Source organism: Rhinatrema bivittatum, chromosome 17 (assembly GCF_901001135.1).
Source record: "Rhinatrema bivittatum chromosome 17, aRhiBiv1.1, whole genome shotgun sequence".
Lineage (NCBI taxonomy): Eukaryota > Metazoa > Chordata > Amphibia > Gymnophiona > Rhinatrematidae > Rhinatrema > Rhinatrema bivittatum.
Window position 1 is genome coordinate 39779452 of NC_042631.1, and position 20936 is coordinate 39800387.

General features: G+C 44.0%; 1 protein-coding gene across 1 annotated transcript in view; it reads left to right on the top strand.

Annotated features, from left to right (window-relative positions):
- The window catches only part of LOC115079483 (mucin-5B-like), a 289301-nt gene that overhangs the window by 142725 nt on the left and 125640 nt on the right, over positions 1 to 20936 (top strand). Inside the window, exons 18-23 of the mRNA XM_029583107.1 lie at positions 1187 to 1239; positions 6823 to 6923; positions 8535 to 8686; positions 9887 to 10025; positions 11629 to 11739; positions 15437 to 15616. Of these exons, the coding sequence (XP_029438967.1) occupies positions 1187 to 1239; positions 6823 to 6923; positions 8535 to 8686; positions 9887 to 10025; positions 11629 to 11739; positions 15437 to 15616 (736 nt within the window). The remainder of the gene's footprint in view (positions 1 to 1186; positions 1240 to 6822; positions 6924 to 8534; positions 8687 to 9886; positions 10026 to 11628; positions 11740 to 15436; positions 15617 to 20936) is intronic.

Consider the following 20936-nt stretch of genomic DNA (forward strand, 5'->3'; position numbering starts at 1 on the left):
GATTGTTGATCCAAAATAAAAATTTAAACCCCTCACCTTCCTTAATCCCCCCCCCCCAAAGACTTACCACAACTCCCTGGTGGTCCAGCGAGGAGTCAGGACGCCATTTCTGCCATTTCTGAACTCCTTTGCGAGGAGCATGTGACGTCGGCGCCACGTTGGAGTGACGCGGCGTCACGTGATTCCCCGCGGGTTCGCTCCGGGACCCTCGTTCGACCCAAAAGGAACTTTTGGCCAGCTTGGGGGTGTCAGGAGGCCCCCCCAAGCTGGCCAAAAGTTCCTTTTGGGTCGAACGAGGGTCCCGGAGCGAACCCGTGGGGAATCACGTGACGCCGCGTCACTCCGACGTGGCGCCGACGTCACGTGATTCCCTGCGGGTTCGCTCCGGGACCCTCGTTCGACCCAAAAGGAACTTTTGGCCAGCTTGGGGGTGTCAGGAGGCCCCCCCAAGCTGGCCAAAAGTTCCTTTTGGGTCGAACGAGGGTCCCGGAGCGAACCCGCAGGGAATCACGTGACGCCGTGTCACTCCGACGTGACGCCGACGTGACGTGCTCCTTGCAAAGGAGGTCAGAAATGGCGTCCTGACCCCGCTGGACCACCAGGGAGTTTTGGTAAGTCTTGGGGGGGGGGGGGGGGGGATTAAGGAGGGTGAGGGGTTTACATTTTTATTTGCACATATGGACATAGACTCAACTTATGGAATTCTCCATATGTCCATATTGACCGCAAATGGGACCCCCTTTCGACTTATGGACTTATGAACATAAACTTTTGCTCTGCACATACTAGGGGTGTGCATTCGTTTGCAATGTATTGGCAATCCGCAACGTATATGCCATATTCATTGTATTCATGGGGGTCACGAAACATATGGCGAACCCCCACAAATACAAGTATCACTAACAAATAAATCCCCACCCCCTGACCCCCCCAAGACTTGCCAAAAGTCCCTGGTGGTCCAGCAGGGGTCCTGGAGCGATTTCCAGCACTCGGGCCGTCGGCTGCCAGTATTCAAAATGGCACCAATAGCCTTTGCCCTTACTATGTCACAGGGTCTACCGGTGCCATTGGTCAGCTCCTGCCACATGGTAGGAGCAATGGACGGCCGGCACCATCTTGTGCTCCTACCATGTGACAGGGGCTGACCAATGGCACCCTACTCATAATTTCTTTTCTTCTCTCACAGCACCTGCAAACAAGGAAAACTGGACTGCATGGGAAGGGAACACAATATTCCAGGTAATTAAAAACTGAAGGACACAACAACAATGTTTGAAGCAATGGTAATGTTATTAGCCTTGAATTATCCAGCTCGAAAGTGTAAAACTGTTAAACACTTTGAGGACAATTTATGTAGGTAATTATTGAATTCCATGTGCAACTTGATTAGATCCCTACTAAGGAAACAGTTCAGCTTGGGATTAATTTTGGATGTTCTGGATAAAATCATGCTCATCCCTTTCCAGCCCTTGGATTTTGGGCAATAGCCCTCTGAATGTCTGTTCTCAGGATCTTTCCTGGAACCCAGTCTAATCTTGAAACATCAAAGCAGATTTGATTCACATCATCCCAAAGGAGAGAAAATACAATCAGCCCTCTCCTCGTCAGGAGTGAGGAGAGCAGAAAATCTTGCTGCTACCTTCTTGCTCCTCCTCTTCAACTCCTTCTAGTGCCTCATTGACCTATAGATCATTAGCAGAAGAGTACCCTCCTTGTAGGAATAGACCATGTCAGTCGCTCTACTTTTCCAGTACTCTCACTATTGGAAATTTCCACATTATATTTACTGGTGAAGCTCAGTAGGTTTTACATGCACGTTTCACGCGATTGGAGTGTGACTCATGCTCGCCCTTTGTAAGCCCCTGCTCTCACACAACCAGTGCAGTCACATTGAGAGCAGGGTTGTTTTTGCAGCATCTTGTCCCTTTGAGCCAGACTACCCCCTCCTCCTTTCCTGAATTCAGCAAATAATGTAGCATCCAGACCCATTGCTCGTGGCCACCCACCACACATTACTGAAACCACAATCCTCCCATCTCACCTGATACACTCCAAAAACAAAACAAAACCCAGGCTACCAGGTGTGGGGTAAGATTGTGGTACTCCCAGCAGCATCCAGCATTGCTTTGACACTGCCAAAAATGCTATAAGAACATAAGATTTTCCATACTGTGCAGACCAAAGTTCCTTCAAGTCCAATATCCTGTTTCCAACAGTGGCCAGTTCAGGTTGCTAGTACCTGGCAGGATCCCAAAGGAAGGGTAGGAAGATCCCAAAGGGATAAGCAGTGGATTTCTGCAACTCTACCCTAAAAATGGACTTTTCCTCCAGGAACCTGTCTAAACCTTTTTTTAAATGCAGCTACATTAACAGTTTTCACCACATCCTCTGGCAATTAATTCCAGAGCTTAATTATGCATTCAGTAAAAAAATATTTTAAGTTAGAAACTTCATTGTGTGTCCCTTAGTCTTTGTACTTCTGAAAGAATAAACAACCGATTCACATTTACTCATTCCACTCCACTCATTATTTTATAGACCTCTATCATATCTCCCCTCAGCTACCTCTTCTCCAGGCTGAAGATTTCTCTTTAGGCTTTCTTCAAAGGGGAATTGTTCTATCCCCTTTATCATTTTTGTCACCCTTCTCTGTACCTTTTCTAATTCTGCTATATTTTTTTGAGATGTGGTGACCAGAACTGCAGACAATACTCAAGATGAGGTGGCACCATGGAGCAATGCAGAGGCATTATTATTTTTTTCTCTGTTGTATTCTCCATTCCTTTCCTAATAATCCCTAGCATTCTATTTGCTTTTTTGGCTGCTGCTGTTGCACACTGAGCAGATGATTTCAATGTATTATCAATAGAGATGTGAATCATTTTTCTGACTATTGAAAATATTGGAAGATATTTTCAAACTCAGCAGAATTCGGGGGGCCCCCAAACCCGATAGGAAAACCCCATGAAATTTTTTGTGGGGTTCTCTTATTGTTTTGCGAGGGGCTGGAAATTTTTTGTGGGGTTCTCTTATTGTTTTGCGAGGGGCTGGAAATTTTTTGTGGGGTTCTCTTATCATTTGGGGGGGGGGGGGAGGGCAGGAAGAAAGGGCACACAAAAACAACTCCCAAACCCACCCTGACCCTTTAATTTTAATTAGTTTGAATCCCCCCCCTCCCGACCCCCCCCCCCCATTTTTTTTAAGGTACCTGGTGGTCCAGCGGAGGTCCCAGGAGCGATCTCCCGCTCTCAGGCCGTCGGCTGCCACCAATCAAAATGGCACCGATGGCCCTTTGCCCTTACCATGTGACAGGGGCTATCTGTGCCATTTGCCGGCCCCTGTCACATGGTAGGAGCAATGGATGGCCTGTGCCATTTTTAAAGATGGTGCTGGCCATTCATTGCTCCTACCACAGGGGCTGACATGTCATAATGCCTCTGAACCACCATGGAGTGGTTCAGAGGCATTATGACATTCTCCATTTTATTCACCATTCCCTTCCTAATAATTCCTAACATTGTTTGCTTTTTTAACCGCCGCAGCACATTGAACCAATGATTTCAATGTTTTGTGCACTATGATGCTTAGATCTTTTTCCCGGGTGGTAACTGCTAACATAAAATCTAATATCATTTAACTACAACATGGGTTAATTTTCTTTATTTATATCATTTTGCGCTTTTACACATTACATTTAGTCTTCCATTTGGTTGCCCAATCTTCCAGTCTCTCAAGTTCCTCCTGTAATTTATCACAATCTGCTTGTGATTTAACTACTCTGAATAATTTTGTATCATCTGCAAATTTGGTCATCTCACTCATCGTCACTTTTTCCAGATCATTAAAAAGCACCAGTCCAACTACAGATCCCTGAGGTACTCTACTGTTTACTTCTGTCCAGTGAGAAAACATTCCTGTCTATTAACAGTTTGCAATCCACAAAAGTACATTACCTCCTATCCCAGGACTTTTTAATTTTCTTAGAAGCTTCTCATGGGTGACATTGTTAGACTCCTTCTGAAAATCCAAATACATCACATCTACTGGCTCACCTTTATCCACATGTTTATTAACCTCTTCAAAAAGATATAGCAGATGTGTGAGGCACGACTTGCCTTGGGTAAATCCATGCTGGTTGTGTTCCATTAAACCATGTCTATCTATATGTTCTGTGATTTTGTTTTTTAAAATAGTTTCTATGATTTTTCCTGGTATTGAAGTCAGGCTCACCAGTCTATAGATTCCTGGATCACTCCTGGAGCCTTTTAAAATTATCGGGGTTAGATTGGCTACCTTCCAGTCTTCAGGTACAATGGCCAATTTTAATGATAGATTACAAATTACTAGTAATAAATCTGAAATTTTATTTTTGAGTTCTTTCAGAACCCTGGGGTTTATTCCATCTTTTCCGGGCAATTTGCTAGTCTTCAGTTTATTAATCTGGCCAGCTACATATTTCAAATTCACCGTGATTTGGTTCAGTTCTTCTGAATCATCACCCTTGAAAATATCTGTGGAATGAATATCTCCCCAACATCTTCATTAGTAAACACCAAAGCAAAGAATTCATTTAGTTTTTCCACGATGGCCTTATCTTCCCTAAGTACCCCTTTAACCCCTTGATCATCTTATGGTCCAACCAACTGCTTCACAGGCTTCCTGCTTTGGATATATTAAAAAAGATTTTTATTTTGAATTTTTGCCTCTACGGCCAACTTCTTTTCAAATTCTCTCTTAGCCTGTCTTATCAGTGTTTTACATTTAACTTGCCAGTGCTTATGCTTTTTCCTATTTTCTTCAGATGGATCTTTCAATTTTTGAAGGAAGGTTTTTTTTGGCTAAAATAGCCTCTTTCACTTCACCTTTAATCAAGATGGGAGGCTTAATGCATGGAATGCATATGGACTGCGCTTCTAAGATGGTATTTTTAAACAATATCCATGCTCGTTGTACACGCCTAACCTTTGTAGCTGCACCTTTCGGGGTTTTTTTTAAATCTTTCTCATTATGTCAGTCTCCCTTTTGAAAGTTTAGTGTTAGAGCTTTAGATTTACTTATTGTCCCCCTTCCAGTCATTAATTCAAATTTGAACATGTTATGACCACTAATGCCAAGTGGCCCCACCACATTTACTTCTGATGGAAGTGGACACCGTCATCGAAAGCTCATGCTTCAATAAATTAATTAGTCTATAAAGTGGCCCAACTCCTTTCAGTTTTTTGTGTGTATTCTTATTCTATTTATGTAAATAGTGATATAGTTACATCTTCAGCAAATTACACATATTGAGTCAAATATGTACAGATTCAAAGAAGGATTGACGATCACTAATGCGGTGTTCTTACATACAATTTCACTTCCTCTCACCTCGTAGCATTTGAAATTTGATCTCCAAGTATGCTTTTCTGCTGCCTCTCTGGTGCTTCTGTAATGTTACATAGCCACAAAACCACTACATAAAGTAACAACATTTAAACATCTGGATGCATTTGGAGATGAATACAGTTGTGGCACTGTAAATGAGTGTGTTCAATGTTTTTATTTACAGTGCACATTAACTTCATAGAAAATCTGCTTACCTTCAGCAGTAAACACAGATTCACGGACTTCCACTTCAATTTAGGAAGGTAATGCTTTATAAGAGCTGCCTTCTCCTGGAAAGCAAACACCTTTTACCTTTAGGAGAGAAATGTTATGCAGGAGCCACCTTCTTCTGGAGACCTGGCCTGGGCCCCGTCCACAGAGCTTTCTCTCTGTAAGGGAATTAAGGTGGACCAGGCATCTAGCCTGGTCCCGCACAGAAAGCAGGGTGACTCCGTCACAACAGTTTTAAATTGAAAGATCATTTACAAAGAATGGGTGGTGTAAGTGCAGGCACTGTGAAGGTTATATGTAGGAAAACGCGGCCTTGCGGTAATAACCCTCTGAACTGAGGATTCAATACATTTTCAGTAGGACTGGTGTTTTTTATGTTACTTAAAACTGTTTTAGAAATAAAGATTTTAATCAAATAGCTGGTTGGAGGGCTTGGGATGATGCTAGAGCAATTCTGGTGCTTTCCAACTCCAAAAAAGAAAGTAAAATAGTTTCCCTTCTAAAAAAAAATATTACAACTCAATTCTCCATCACTTTAAGCACTAGGTGGGTACTGTCGTCTTCTTTTTTTGTACATTTGGCCGGGCAGTTTCCTCCTGCTTCATTGCTTCCTGCTCAGTTGGACCCTGACTAATTCCAGTACCTACTGTGTGTATCTTAAACCTGGCGAGTAGGCGCTGCTGTTTCATGATACTTGAGACTCCTGTGATCCTGTAATCTCCTGTGATCACAGGCATCTCCAGCCTCAACCAGCCCAGGAGGCAAAAGCTAGGCTTTAGAAGCGAACTTGGGTCCCTTGCAGGGCTGCATGCAGAGCTGCCTCTCAGCTTCCCTGGGTGCTAAAATAGCATTCATTCACTTATATTTTGCACTTCAAAGCAGAATATCCCCTATCCCCAGAGGGCTTTCAATCTAAGTTTTTGTACCTGAGGCAATGGAGGGTAAAGTGACTTGCCCAAGGTCACAAGGAGCGACAGCAGGTCTCGAACCCTGGTCTCCCTGGTACATAGCCCACTGCTGTAACTGCTAAGCTACTCCTCCACTCACTAGTAGTGCCATCTAATGAGATTTAAAAAAAAAAAATGTAACACTATCTCCTCTCATAAAGTTCCTGCAATTTTTTTTTTTTGTTTGTGACTCAATCTCTTTAGTTGCAGGCATCGACGTTAGTTGTTGTGTGTCAGGTAACTCCTTGACCCTTGTTCTTTTGTTTTGTTAATCTTCCAGATTGTACTTTGCCCATGGTTTACTTCAACTGCAGCAGCGCGGCCTGGGGCGCAACGGGGGCAGAATGCCAGAAGAGCTGCCAAACGCTTGATATGGAATGTGTAAGCCAAAAACGATTTCACTAGAATTGGACTAATGCCCCTCCTTATTCTTATTTATTATAAATACTTTGTGCTAAAAACTTCCAACTTCTGTCCTTCAAATCATCACCCATACTAGAACACTCATAAGCTACTTAAGAACATCCATCGTCTTCAGTCATCACTTGGGGCATTAAACAGGATGACCAGCCAACTAAAGAAGTTTTTGTACATAGTAGAAAAAACTTTAAATACTGAGATTTATCAAACACTATCATGTGAGTGTATTCCTTTCAGAAAAATAAGAAAGGTTTATACTTAATTTATAAGAAGCAGGCCTGGATTTCTTAATAGTCATATTAGCCTGCATCAAGAATATAATATTTTCCATACTGGATCAGAACAAATGTCCATCAAGTCTAGGATCCTGTTTCCAACAGTGGCCAATCCAGTTCACAAGTACCTGGCAGGATCCCAAGGGCTAGATAGATTCCAAGCTGCTTATCCCAGGGATAAGCAGTAATTTCCCCAAGTCCAACTTAATAATGGTTTATGGACGTTTCCTCCAGGAACTTGTACAAACCTTTTTTAAATCCAGCTACATTAGCAGCTTTCATCACATCCTCTAGCAATTAATTCCAGAGCTTAATTATATGTTGAGTGAAAAAAATATTTTCATCTATTTGTTTTAAATGTACTACTTATTAAGGGACATGCAATGAAGTTACTCTGTACTTTTTGAAAGAGTAAACAACTGAATTGCCTTTACCTGTTCCATTCCACTCATTATTTTATAGACCTCTATCATATTTCCCCTCAGTCGTCTCGTCTACAAGCTGAAGAGCCCTAGCCTCTTTAGCCTTTCCTCATAGAGGAATCATTCCAATATGGGGGAGGGGGGCAGCAATGTTTCTACCTTCTTCCATCCTGTGGACCTCTAATCTCACCTCTGATTTTCCCCCTCCCCGATCCCTCCCCGATCCCTCCCGCTGCCCCTCCACAGAACTCTGGCTCTTGCACTACCTCTGCAGTTATCAGAAATCAGTGAATGCTGCGCTGGGGACCGAGTCAGGTCAAGCCATATACTCACAGCCCTATATGGAAGGCCAGAGGAGGTGAGGTTTCTGAGTGCATGGCTTAGCCTGATTTAGTCCCTTCACTCACTGGTTTCTGTTAATTGTGGAGGTAGAGTTGGAACCCTGAACTCTGCGAGGGGTGGCAGGAGACCATGGATCGCAGATCCAAGGTGGAATGGGAATCAAATTAGAGACCTGCAGGGAGGAGCACCAAAGGAATCAGAGGTTCATGGTGTGGAAAATCAGAGGTCTGTAGGCAGGGACTCAGGAGGTCAATGATAAGGTGATATATATTTTTTATGGATGAAAGGCATGGAGAGGCAATGGTGCATACACTGAATGCTCTGGATCCTCTCTCATTGCTCATACCATGAATAAACCAATCATGTCTTTAGGTCTGACCAGCCAAAGTTTACAATTAACCATGAAATCAACGAATAAGGATCTTCTGGGGAATCGGTCTGCTTTTCATCAACATAATCAGCAATGATCACTCTCTTATTCCATTACTCATGGAAGACATTCTTCTCACACCATTTCTTTGTGCTATTTTCAGTATAGAACACAGTGTGTCTCTGGCTGTGTGTGTCCTTCAGATCTGGTATCTGATGGGAAAGGAGGCTGTATCCCAGAGGCTAAATGTCCGTGTCTTCACAATGAAGTCAGCTATCAACCTGGAGACGAGATCAAAATGGGCTGTAACAATTGGTATGCATTAAATAACAAATATAGGACTGAATATTTAGTATTGGAGTTCTCTGTCGGGGTAGTACTATTAGGGTCCCCGGTCCCCCACAATTTTGAGGCCTCGTTAAGGGTTGCAAAATCCGGCCCTTGCTGCAGAATTGAACAGTCCTGGCCAAATTGGTACAGGAGACTAGTTATCCTCTGGAAAAAGATGCGTTGGTGGAAGTAGAACAATGCAGGGCACCTTTAACAGCCCTTCTCTCGCTCTTCCTCCCTTCCTGGAAGAGATGCATTGGTGGCAGTGCGATGGCACAGCCTTTCCCCTCTTCCCCTGGATCCCCCTCACTCACCTGCTTCTCTTGTGAGGCAGGGAGGTGAGCAGTGGTCTTGTGGTGCCTCAGGATCCATCCTCATTCTCCCTTGCCTGGCTTGAATGTCATCATGTTTTTAATCGCTTGGCTCAAAGTGCGATGCACAGACCCGGCAAGGAGGGACATGTTCAAGGCCCTGCGGGAGCCCCCATGCTCTTCCTCCTCCTGCTTCATGAGAGCAGATGGGTGAAGGGATTGGGCATGGGGGACAGTCAGGGAGTGCACCAGGATCAAGGAGCAGTAAACCAGGGATTTTTGAGGAGGAGGGAATGAATGAACCAGGATTGGGGAGAAAGGAGGGAGGGAACTGAGTTTGCTTTGGTTTGCTTGAATGTATTAGGTTGTCATTTCTAGTGTTCTTCACTACTTTGAATAGCTGGGAATGTTTTGCAGTAATAAACATAATAGCTACAATTTACAGATTTTATAATTAACGCTGATTTGGGAATGTATTTTATTTTTGTTGCATGTGTATTTGTATGTGATTTTAAGTGATTATGAACAGGATTTTGTAATCTGCACTAGATACATTTTTTGGGAAGTGGTGGAATGCACTGCAGGAACTTGCAAATAAAGCATGAAAAGAGAAATTGTTACAAACTGGCTGACCTGACCTGGGTTGCCCTGACTAGACAAGAAAGATCGCCATAAAACTAATAGTGCAGAGCACACTTTATCGATTTTATTTTAGTTGTGTTTTTTTTGGGTGCATATGCTACTGCAAAATAAAAGTGATACTGCAGACAGTTCTAGTGTTGCTTGAAGTCAGTCTTGCATGACCTACCTGTAGAATTGACTGGGAGAGAATCCTGTGCACGGTGGTTAAAGTTGTCTTTACCCTCCTTCTCAGTACCTGTAAGGACAGAAAGTGGAGCTGCACAGACAAAACATGTTCGGGAGTGTGCACCTTGTTTGGAGATGGGCACTATACTACCTTTGATGGCAGGTCTTTTACTTTCAGTGGAAACTGTGAATATACCTTGGTCCAGGTATGTTGCTTCTTTCTTTGTGTTAATATTTTCACAGGTATTGGAATATCTGCATATGGTAATGTGACAGGGTTCCCAAATTTGAGTGCTTGCCCCCTTGAGCTTATGTTGTGCTGGGACAAGAAATTCAGCAACGATTGAGACTCTTACGCTGTGCAGCAAGCATGCCTAAAGAATACTAAGGTGGCCACGAACTGCAAGCTGCCTCTAACTGAAGAGAGAGAGAGAGAGGCGCCGCAGGAACTGTTTGTGGTTTGAAAGGATCAGTTTCTGCTCTTGAAGGAGTGTACTCTTCTGCAAATCCAGCAACTGCAGGGTTAACAAGCCAGGCGAATAGTGACCTGGTAGACATTGAATAGCGTGCATGGAGTCCTCTGAGTCTGGGAGCTAATGGAAACTGGAGAGAGACCAGAAAGCAGCCGGTGACACTTCTCAACCAATCCAGAAGCAGGAAAAGAAATTGCACCTTTTTTTTTCCTTTCTGAATTTGCCTGGGTTCTGAGAGTCCAGAGCAGAGCAGAAAGTAAAGAGAGGGATGTGGGCTTTTCAGCAGCCTGCAGAAAAGGGGAACTGTCAGGCTGTGGGGCAGGGACTGGGAGCTTTGTGCCCAGACTGGAAGACACACCATGAATATGCATGAGATAAATTTGCATGCATCGCTTCCATTATATGCAAACCTATCTCTGCCATGCATGGAGGGAAATCCAGCCATCCAGCTCCTAGCATCCCCCTCCTGTCTGACTTTCTTACCCTTTGCCCACAAGGAGCAGGGATCAGAAAGGTGGGGGAGGCACCATTAATGATTTTTACCCAGGATGCCATTTGCCCTAGAACTTGCCCTGTTTGGAGTCATCTGCTCAGAAACTTCCAGATTTCTAGTCTGTTTCCTCACCTAGGAGGGAAACTAAATAAGACATAGTGCTATTGGAGGATTGTGTATCTGACAGAGAGCCTTCCAAACCATCAACGGCATTTTCTGGAATTCATTCATCTGACTACATCTGCAGCACCAGAGGCACCAACAATTATTTTTCTGTCTGCGCATTATAAATGGACTGAGAGAATTATTTGTGTCCTATTCCTGGGTACCCAGTATTTACAAACTCAGGTACAGTTATACAGAGTTTCTGGTTAAGAACTGAAAACACTGTTAACTTTAGTAATCCAGTATTCATAGGAAATGTATGTGTTGTGATACTCTTTGTGCAAAAATCTTCAAATGTTATTCCATTTTATGCTTTAATGTTTTGTTTTGTTTTATTTATTGTGCTTATCAGTAAAATTATGAAAGCTTGCAAACTTATGGTGACTGTTTTATGTATCCCTCCCCCCCCATCGCCACTAGATAAGAAGTGGTAAAAGTGCTGATGGGGGAGCTCTGGGGATTGGGGCCCAGGACACCGGGCCCGGTCATTCCCTGGGTCTTGTTATTAGAGCACCTGCATTCACCTTGACTGCCCACATCACTCTCATGGTTGAAGTGGTTTGTTTGCTCTCTGTTGTTTTTTTTCCCCCCTCCTGGGGAGCGTTGCTCTAATGTTTTACCTGAGGGCGGTGCTACAGTGAACAGTGCTCTAAGATGCATTTTTACCCCATTTCACAGGATCACTGTGGTAAGGATGGCACCAAGAGCACCTTCCGCGTGACCACTGAGAATAAGCCCTGCAGCACCACTGGAGCCACCTGCTCCAAGACCTTTAAAGTATTCCTGAACGTGAGTAGCTGTACGGATAAACTGGGAGAGTTATAGCATACTGTGCCTTCATAAAATCCTCAGATTTACCTACACCTGGAACAAATCTTGAAGGTGACCATTTTTAAAGCAAATAATGCTGTAGGTCAATGAAAAAACCCTCATTTTTAGAGCCTTCTGATGTTATATTTCTTATACTGTGCTGCTCTTCCTCCGACTTAACAATTTCAGTTAAGTTTCTTCGTAAGTATTCCTCTTTTACCTGTTTTGAGTTTTCACCATTTGGGATTGGTTACATAACAAATGACAGAAATGTATATCTTCGCGTAAGCCGTGTCTTCTAATGGCTAGAATGACTGTGGCTCTTGGGTAAGTTTGTTTACCTGCTACCAAAGATTTTAGGATCTATTTTCCTTGCTTTATCAGATCTAGCTTTTGACCGTGGATTCATCATAGCCCTGCTGCTTCTCATTAGACAAGGACCCTTAGGGCTCTTGATCTGTTTTTCTATATGCAGAGCTCTAGTAGTCTGTCAACTCTGGAGAAAATTGAGGAGGCATTTTTTCAGAAGGTTCTAATAAATCTAAACATATCTATCGTACTTATCACCCTATAGTTTTTATGAAACTCTGTACCATAACTTACAGGCACCTGTCTAGTTGGTATAATAAACACATTTAGCAACATTAATTTATGTGCATCATTATTAACCGTTGTGATGGCTCCCAGTTTAATGACGGTATATAAAAGAATTTAAATAAAATAAATAAATAAATAAAGTCCATGGATCGTTTTTTTTTTTTTTTGTCTTTGAACTCTATTTATAGAACAAGCAGACATATATAATACACCATAAAGAAATCCCAGTCAACAGAAAAGTAAACCATACAAATAATACATCTCCTTAAAGTCACTGGACACATCATTGTGCAAACTCATATTCCTATTATTTGCAGTTACAATAATTAACACTGAAGGAATGGGACAGCCTCCAACCAAGAAAAGAAAAAAGAGAATACAAGCCCCACAATCAAAAGCTGATAAAGGTCCAATACTTGCCACAAATCGTATTATATAATGCCACCTTTTCAATTAATGTAATATCATGTACTTGTTTCTGCCAATGAAAATGGCATTGATTTACAATGAGTTGCAATTGTAATTTGTGCCACATGGGACTAAATGGCCACACGGTTTATGCCGATGGATATTCAAACACACATCCTCCCTTAGCCCTCGCACACCCCTAATATCGGCAGTTTTAGGTTCCACTGCTTTCCAGAAAGGTTTCAACAAAGCACAAGTCCACCTTGTATGGGTTCGTGTTCCCTTCCCACCTGCAGATGCTCTTCACCCTTGGACTTTGCACCAAGGTTTTCAGTGAAAGTTTGCATGCGCTTTCACTTTGAAACACGAGACAGGCACAAAGCACGCACCAACCTCTGCATCTCCCTTTTTTTTATGGGTAGATTTTCGATATTACTTTTAATACATAAAATATGCTGTGAAGAATCAGGACATTAATCATGCTGGGATACAGAAAATCTGGAGGGAACCATTGGATAAGGACATATTATTCAACCTGCTCCCTACACTGAGCCCAGCATGGAGACCAAATATCGTTATAAATGCCATTCATTCCAGAATTGCAATTTCAGTCACTTGGTTTCCCAAAATGAAACACTAGATGCTTGTTTCCACATATGTGCTATGATAAGGTGTGTCACATGGTTAGTCAGTTTCCTAACCCCCCCTCATACAGGTCTGCTCTCTCCACAAGCTCAGCAAGGCATATAGTGGGCCCATGGGCGGGGGAGCACAGTCACAAATGTGACAGATAATTTCAAGGACTCCCATCACATATGAAGATAACTGCCCTTTTGCCAACACCTTCATCAACACAGAGGACTGCCTGCACTAAATTTAGAAAAGCAGATGGGAGTGTGGTATAACTGATGCAGCACCTTGAATAAAAATTCTCGACTTAGTGCAGATCTGACTCGATACACGCCAAATTTGCTTCTAAACTGGATTGCGAATTCAAAATCTGTGCTGTTATAAGACCTGGCGCTGTCTCTTCAAGGCTCCTAATGCATATGTACCATTTGGAAATCATACAATTTTCCACCCTCCTCACAGCATAGAGGTTAAGAACATAAGAACATGCCATACTGGGTCAGACCAAGGGTCCATCAAGCCCAGCATCCTGTTTCCAACAGTGGCCAATCCAGGCCATAAGAACCTGGCAAGTACCCAAAAACTAAGTCTATTCCATGTTACCATTGCTAATAGCAGTGGCTATTCTCTAAGTCAACTTAATAGCAGGTAATGGACTTCTCCTCCAAGAATGCCACTGCATTCCTCAACTGTTTCTCCTATCCACAGCATATTTCAGATATAAAGAAAGTTAGAGTGCCTAGGGATCTCAAAATCTGCTATCAAGCCTGGAAAGGATTTGATCTGTTTATTTTGAAAAAGCTGTCCCAGAAATCTCTTCCACCATCCAGCTATACTTGGCGAAAAGGTAATCAATGCCACCCGTGGATTCTGTACCAGAGACATCATATATGAAAAAGCAGTAGAAGAGATCCCTGCTTTTTTATTTATCGTCCACCACACAGTGTATGAGCAAAGATAGGATTACCTCTACAGACAGCCTTTCCTGAAGTGGACGTTGGAAGCAACTACAGTAATGCAGCCAGACTCTTATCTGCTGTGCCACTTCTCTTCAAGCAGAGACCAGTGTTGCGATGGATCACTACCTACGCATACACGTAAACAAGTCATCCTGGCCACCTAGTAATATGTTGGAAAATCAGGAAGTTCTACCCTCCCATGCTTTTGGAGTTTAAGCAGTTCAGATTATTTTAATCCGGGTGGTTTACCCTTCCACAGAAAGGAATAGGACACTACTCAGAGCAGAGAAAGTAGAAATCGGGATGTTTCATGGTAAGAATGCAAAGGGGTAGAGCAATCTATATAAGACTGGAATTTTAATAAGGCTCACACTACCGAACCAGGATATAGAAAGTGGATTCCACTTTGCCAAATCAGATTTAATTTATTCACAACTGGGTTATAATTAGTGAAGCAAAGTCTGGACAAATCAGATGATATAAAAATGTCTAGATATTTTCACCCTTCCTCTGCAAGTTTGAAATGGTTTAAATCTTGTAGCAGAGGAATACAAGATCCTACTAACAGTACTTCAGACTCTAAATAATTTATCAAATACGCGGATATTTGCCTGTACAGAGGTAGATTTTTTATGCAGAATAACATGCATGGGCTTGAAAATATCATCTCTGCATGTTATTCTCCAATCCCACACAAAATATTCCCCTGGAAACACTCTCCCTAAAAGGGATTAAAAATGTATGTGGACACCATACACCCTTGTAACCATGTTCAAGGAGAGCAATTTCTGGACAGCCAAGTTATGTGTGCACATTGCTATTTACCTGTTTAAATGGCTTTGAAATACATTTGCCCGAATCAGTTCCTCAGGATAAAAATTGTGCTTTCCTGAGTGGCTAAAATATTTGTGCAGTGTCACAGTGCACTTTCTTTTAAGGATAGACAATGGGCAAAGTTAGGGTAGAGGATGGAAAGTATGTGTTATCTTTGCATCGGTTATGGTCTGTGGTTGTTAATAATTAACTGCTCCTTGCAATGTACCTTTTTCTGATATTCCTTGTGATTTTTCCTTGCATTTTAGAATACTGAGCTGATATTTAGAGACAAAAGCTTCGAGGAGGTTAAATTTGACAGCGGAGAGAATGCATCCTATGTGATCCGTCAAATGGGCAACTACAAAACGATGGAGACCTACAATGGGCTGATCGTCATGTGGGATGGGAAAAATAGCATATCTATCAAACTCGAATCAAAATTCAAGGTGAGATTTAGAACCAGAAGTTATATCAAGATCAGTGATATACATTAATAAATATGCAGGTGGAGGGGAATGCCCAGATGAAGACCCTAGAAGACATGGAGCAGCACTATTCCATAGAATATTAAGACCTGCATGCAAACAAAAGAACTGAGCTTGACTAGGTAGCGTGGTATAAAGTGCCTGGGACTATGGTCACCACAGGAGTGAGAAATATGCAGAGAAGAAAAAGAAGCATTGCATACTGTGGAATGTAAACACCCAGAATCAAATTTCAGCATCCCATTTTATTTGTCTGACATTCCACAATTCATCTAGCCTTCCTATATGCATCCATCATTCTTGACATCCCTTTAAGAAAATGTATGTCCTTGGTCTTTGTTTGTTTGATGTAGATACTGCATCTATAATTTTATATTTAGGTGACTGAACCAGACAATTACAATAGTATTTGCAAAAGGCCCAATATTCAGAAATATCTGGCTAGGTAAGTTAGTCGGAAAAGACTTATTACGGCGGTTACTACCCCAAACCAAATGTGCCTGATACTTCACTTTCCAAGCATATCCAGCATGGCTCTCTGCTTCAACGGCATGGGAGAAAGACTGATACATCACGCTTTTCCAGCATAGCTCTCTGCTTCAACAGCAGGGGAAAAAAAAACAAAACAACAAACTGATGCTTCACACATATCCTGCATAGCTTCAACGACAGGGGTGAAGAAAAAAAGGATTCGCAATCACAAAGCGGGGAGTAGCTGGCTTGTTACGGCGGTTACTAGCCCAAACCAAATGTGCCTGATACTTCACTTTCAATGCATATCCAGCATGGCTCCCTGCTTCAACGGCAGGGGAGAAGAAAAAACAACCAACAAGGGCTGTACAACATAGTCTAGGTAGAGCAGATGGGCGTGGGTGTAGCTTGCTTATTGCGGCGGTTACTACCCCTACTACCCCTAACAAATCGAGCTAGATATTTCACTTGGATGCAGCTCCATCACTGCTCTCTACATTAATGGTGGGGGTGGAAGGGAATTAGAACCAAGAGCTAAGAGAAACAGATAAGTATGAGAGAAAAAATGTGTGAAGCTTGCTGGGCAGACTGGATGGGCCATTCGGTCTTCTTCTGCCGTCATTTCTATGTTTCTATGTTTCTATGTAACATGGGTTGTTCAGCAGCACGGTTATTCGGCGCTTCCTAGCCGGATAAGAACGAATATTGCTTTTATCCAGCTAAGTTATCTGGATATGTAGCACCACCCTGATCCACCCACTGCCCGTCCACAACTTATCTGGCTATCTACTTAACTGCATAAGTGACTTATCTAGTTAAGTTGCGGCCACTGAACATAGCCGGGTATTCAGTGGCTACCACTTATCTGATAAATCATACTTATCTAGCTAAGTAGCGTTTTAATATTGGCCTCCCCGTGGATTGCTGTGATATCTCCTTCATATCTGTGGATCAGCCATTGAGTTGTTATGAGGCTGATATTGAAATTCCCCTTGGAGTCATAAGTCTACCCATAGGACTCCAAGCTCATTTTCTAAGGGAAAGCCATTGCAGAGTTTCCTTTTGAAAATACAGTTGGCACGTGGATTGTGGGTACAATGTATCCACATATATTTGCACCTGCATGGGAGCAAGTGCAAAAAAACCCACCAGAAATGACATGCCGAGGTTGATTATACAGTTTCCCATGTAATCAGGGATGGCTCAAGGCAGTCTGCTGCCTGCGGTCAGGGATGCCCTAGGCGATGAGTCACTTCAATTTCGGTTTCCAGATTCAGCTTATGAAGGATTGTTGTTGCTACCTAACTAACCTCTGCACTATCAGACAGGTGGAATTCCAGCAGGTGCCAACATCTTGAATCAAATTCTTCCTGCTTCTTTTCTTCTTTCTCTTTTTTTTTTTTTTTTGAGAGATGGAAAGAGTGAGTGGGAATGGGTAGTGAATTAGCTGTTTTTAATTGTTTTATGTATTTTAATGTTTTTAGATTTGCTGTAAACTGCCTTGGTGCGATATATAAATAATACATGAAATGAAAGAAGCTATCCTCCCTTCACGATTTGATGGAAATGCCCTGCTTTTTGTTTTCCCTGCACCTCTATCAGGTTCTTCAGGAACAGATTCCCGTGGTTCTTAGGCCCCAGCCTGTTATGCCCGTCGGTCGCAGATGGCTGTGACTGCGTTTACTTACTTCCTGCACCTCCTGCCTTCCCTGGGTCTGCTCGCGGCGCAGGCCAGTCTCCACCGCCGCGTTCCTTGGGGCTCCACATGGCGGCCTGGACGCCGCCGCCACCCAAGTCGACTTCGGGCCTTCCTAGGCATGCGCGCGCGCCACCGGGCCCTCCTTTGAAGGCTCTTCAGCGGGAACCTCGGGGGCGTCCCTGATTGATGATGTCATCGGACCTAGGTACTTAAGGTCCACCTTCGCCCCCAGCTAGCTGACTTGGCAACAAGTTCTGTACGTCTCTACAAGCTCCTGCCTTCATGTTCCTGTGGCTATGCTATCGGACTCCTTGGACTTGGACTCTGTCTGGTACCCGCTCCTTGGGGGCCAGTGTGCGCACTCTACGGGGACATGGTCTCCTGGCCTCCCCCACTCCTTGGGCTGGCCCTGTGCCCTCTGGAGTCTTACCCTGCAAGGCTCCTAGGGGCTGCCCCTGGAACACCTCTGCCACTCGGGAGTTCTACCTCAGTGCTTCCCCACTCCTCGAGGTTATGCCTACGTGCCATACAAGACTGTCAACGCCTCCCTGCTCCTCAGGGCTGCACCAACGTGCTACTCAAGAGAATGTCAGTACTTCCACTCCTCAGAGCAGTGCTCTCATCCTACACTGCGACTGACCACACCTCCCCGATCCTCGGGGTCGCACCTACGTGCTATACTGAGACTGCCAGCACGCCTCAGCTCCTCGGGGCAGTGCTTCCATGCTATACAGAGACTGTCAGAACTTCCCACTCCTCGGGGTTCTGCATACGTCATCAGTGGAGATCTGACTCGAGCTTCCCTGCTCCGCGGGTTGGCCTACATCATTTCATCAACGCCTCCTAAGCTGCGCAGCTCCGCCTCTCGGGGTTGCCTTTCCGGAATACCTCCTGCATGACCAGACTTGCGCCTTCTGCTCTGCGGTCTGTCTGACACCTTCCCTTTCGGGGTTTCTGCCCAGGTATTATCCCCAGCATGTCTCCCTACTGGGGTAATTCTGGCTCCTTGGGACCTCTCCATAGCCTCAGCCAGAACTCCCCACTGTTCCTGACCTTGCCTCCTGACGGTGTGGACCTATGGGGCTCCTCCCCACAGGTGGTAACAACTTCCATCTCGGGCCAAGGGTCCACATACCCACAAACCATAACAGATTGCCAAATCCATGGACCCGGCAGAGGTCTCGGCCCTCCAGGCCATTCCTGGCCTGGCACAAAGGATCAGCGAACAGCAAAAATTCTTGGAGTCTCTGGCAGTTGCCATAGACAACATGAGCTCTCGTCTAGATGCTACCGTGACTGCCACTACCAAGTCTATTAAGCTCAATACCTCCACCTCTACACCGGCTTCTCGGCTGACTGTGCCCTTACTGGCACCTCCACACTTTTCAGGGAACCCTCTCATGTGCAGGGGTTTCTTGAATCAATGCAATATGCACTTCTGCCTGCAACCTGCTTACTTTCCAGACGTGATCACCAAGACTACATACGTTCAAAATCCCCCTTCCTCCTACAGTACTCGATGACTCTTAGTCTTGTTGTGCTATCTGATGCTTTACATAGGCTTTACCTACCCAGTTATCTTTAACAGTTTCATGCCATCTTAGACATTTTCTTTAGAATTTTTTCCCTTACAATTATTACAAATATTAGTCTCATCCAGAACTTAACCTTTGATGTATTATACCAAAGCAAAATCAAGGGCTTCAGGAGTGCAGCACCCAGAACCAGAAACATGATCCTCCATATTAATGGTTCTGAGGTAATGGCAGGGGCGGTTCTATCATGAGGCAGGGGGAGGTGGCAGCCTCAGACAGCATAGTTTTGGAGAGGCAAAAAGTGCCCCTCCAAAACACCTCTACTACAGCCGCTGCCTCACCCTACTTCCAAAGTCAAACATCGATCGGGCAGGGATAAACCAAACACCTGTCCGATCCAGTCAGGGGAAACACATGTCCCTAACTCCGGACAGCAGGAGTCGCGTTAATCCCAATTTCATCTTCTGCTGCCACCCACCCCACAACTGGCGATTTTTGAAGGCATTTGCCAGGGGTACAACAACCTTCCTTTAATGCAGCTTTCACAGCGCAGTGTGCCTCGAGCTGCAGGGAAACGAAGCCTTCCTGCAGGTGCATTTATGTCAGGGGGGATGACCAGCGCATGTTTGCTGGATTTTTTTTTTTTTAATGTACGCCTATTTCCCCTCTCCAGCCTGACCACCATACAAACAGCAGAAGCAAAGGCTGCAGATGCTTTTAGCTCTTTGAGAGGAGGGGGATGTGGTGGCTGATAGCAGACCCCATCCTACTGGCGGCTGAAAAAAAGCCTAGGCCCTATGGGTGTGTGTGAATAAGTGCCTGATTGTGTGTGTGTACGAGTGGGTGACTGCCTACTTGAGTAGATGGATGATTGCGGGCAAGGGGGCGGGAGCAGGGTACCATCTCATCCCTTGCCTCAGGCAGCAGATTGCCTTGAGCCGCTCCTGGGTAATGGAGACAGTGTTTGCAAAAACGGATTCAGAATTGTGTCCTGTATTCCCTGAATCACAGGATATTAAAAGACTAATGTCTTTAAGCAAATCTCGGCATTCCAGAAATTGGAAACATTGTTGTCCCTCTCTAGAACTAAGACACCATCCTTATCATACTACTATAAGCAGCTGCACAGAATGAGGGGGGTAGAGATATATCCTATATTGGCTGAACGATGGAATGCTGATGGGGAGTTTGTGGTCACCGCTTCCGTGTTGCGGACCTGTTATGGTCGGATTGCCAGGATCTCGTATAATACTTACTATAGAGAATTGCAGTACAAATTCTTGGGACGGGCTTATATTTCACCACAGATGGCAAAAAGACAACATATTGCACCATCGGGGTCTTGCCTGCGGTGTCAGAAGGAGAGTAGTACTTTGGCTCATGCTTTTTGGGCTTGTCCAGTGGTTCAGGCTTTCTGGAGTCGGATTGCACACTACTTAGCTACAATTTTACATGTCTCCATACCAGTGGCACCATTGTGGATTTTATTTGGATGCATTCCACCGCTGAGAATACGGGATCCTGGCATCCGGTTGCTCTTGCAGAAAGCAAGTGTGGTTGGGAAACGGGTGATTCT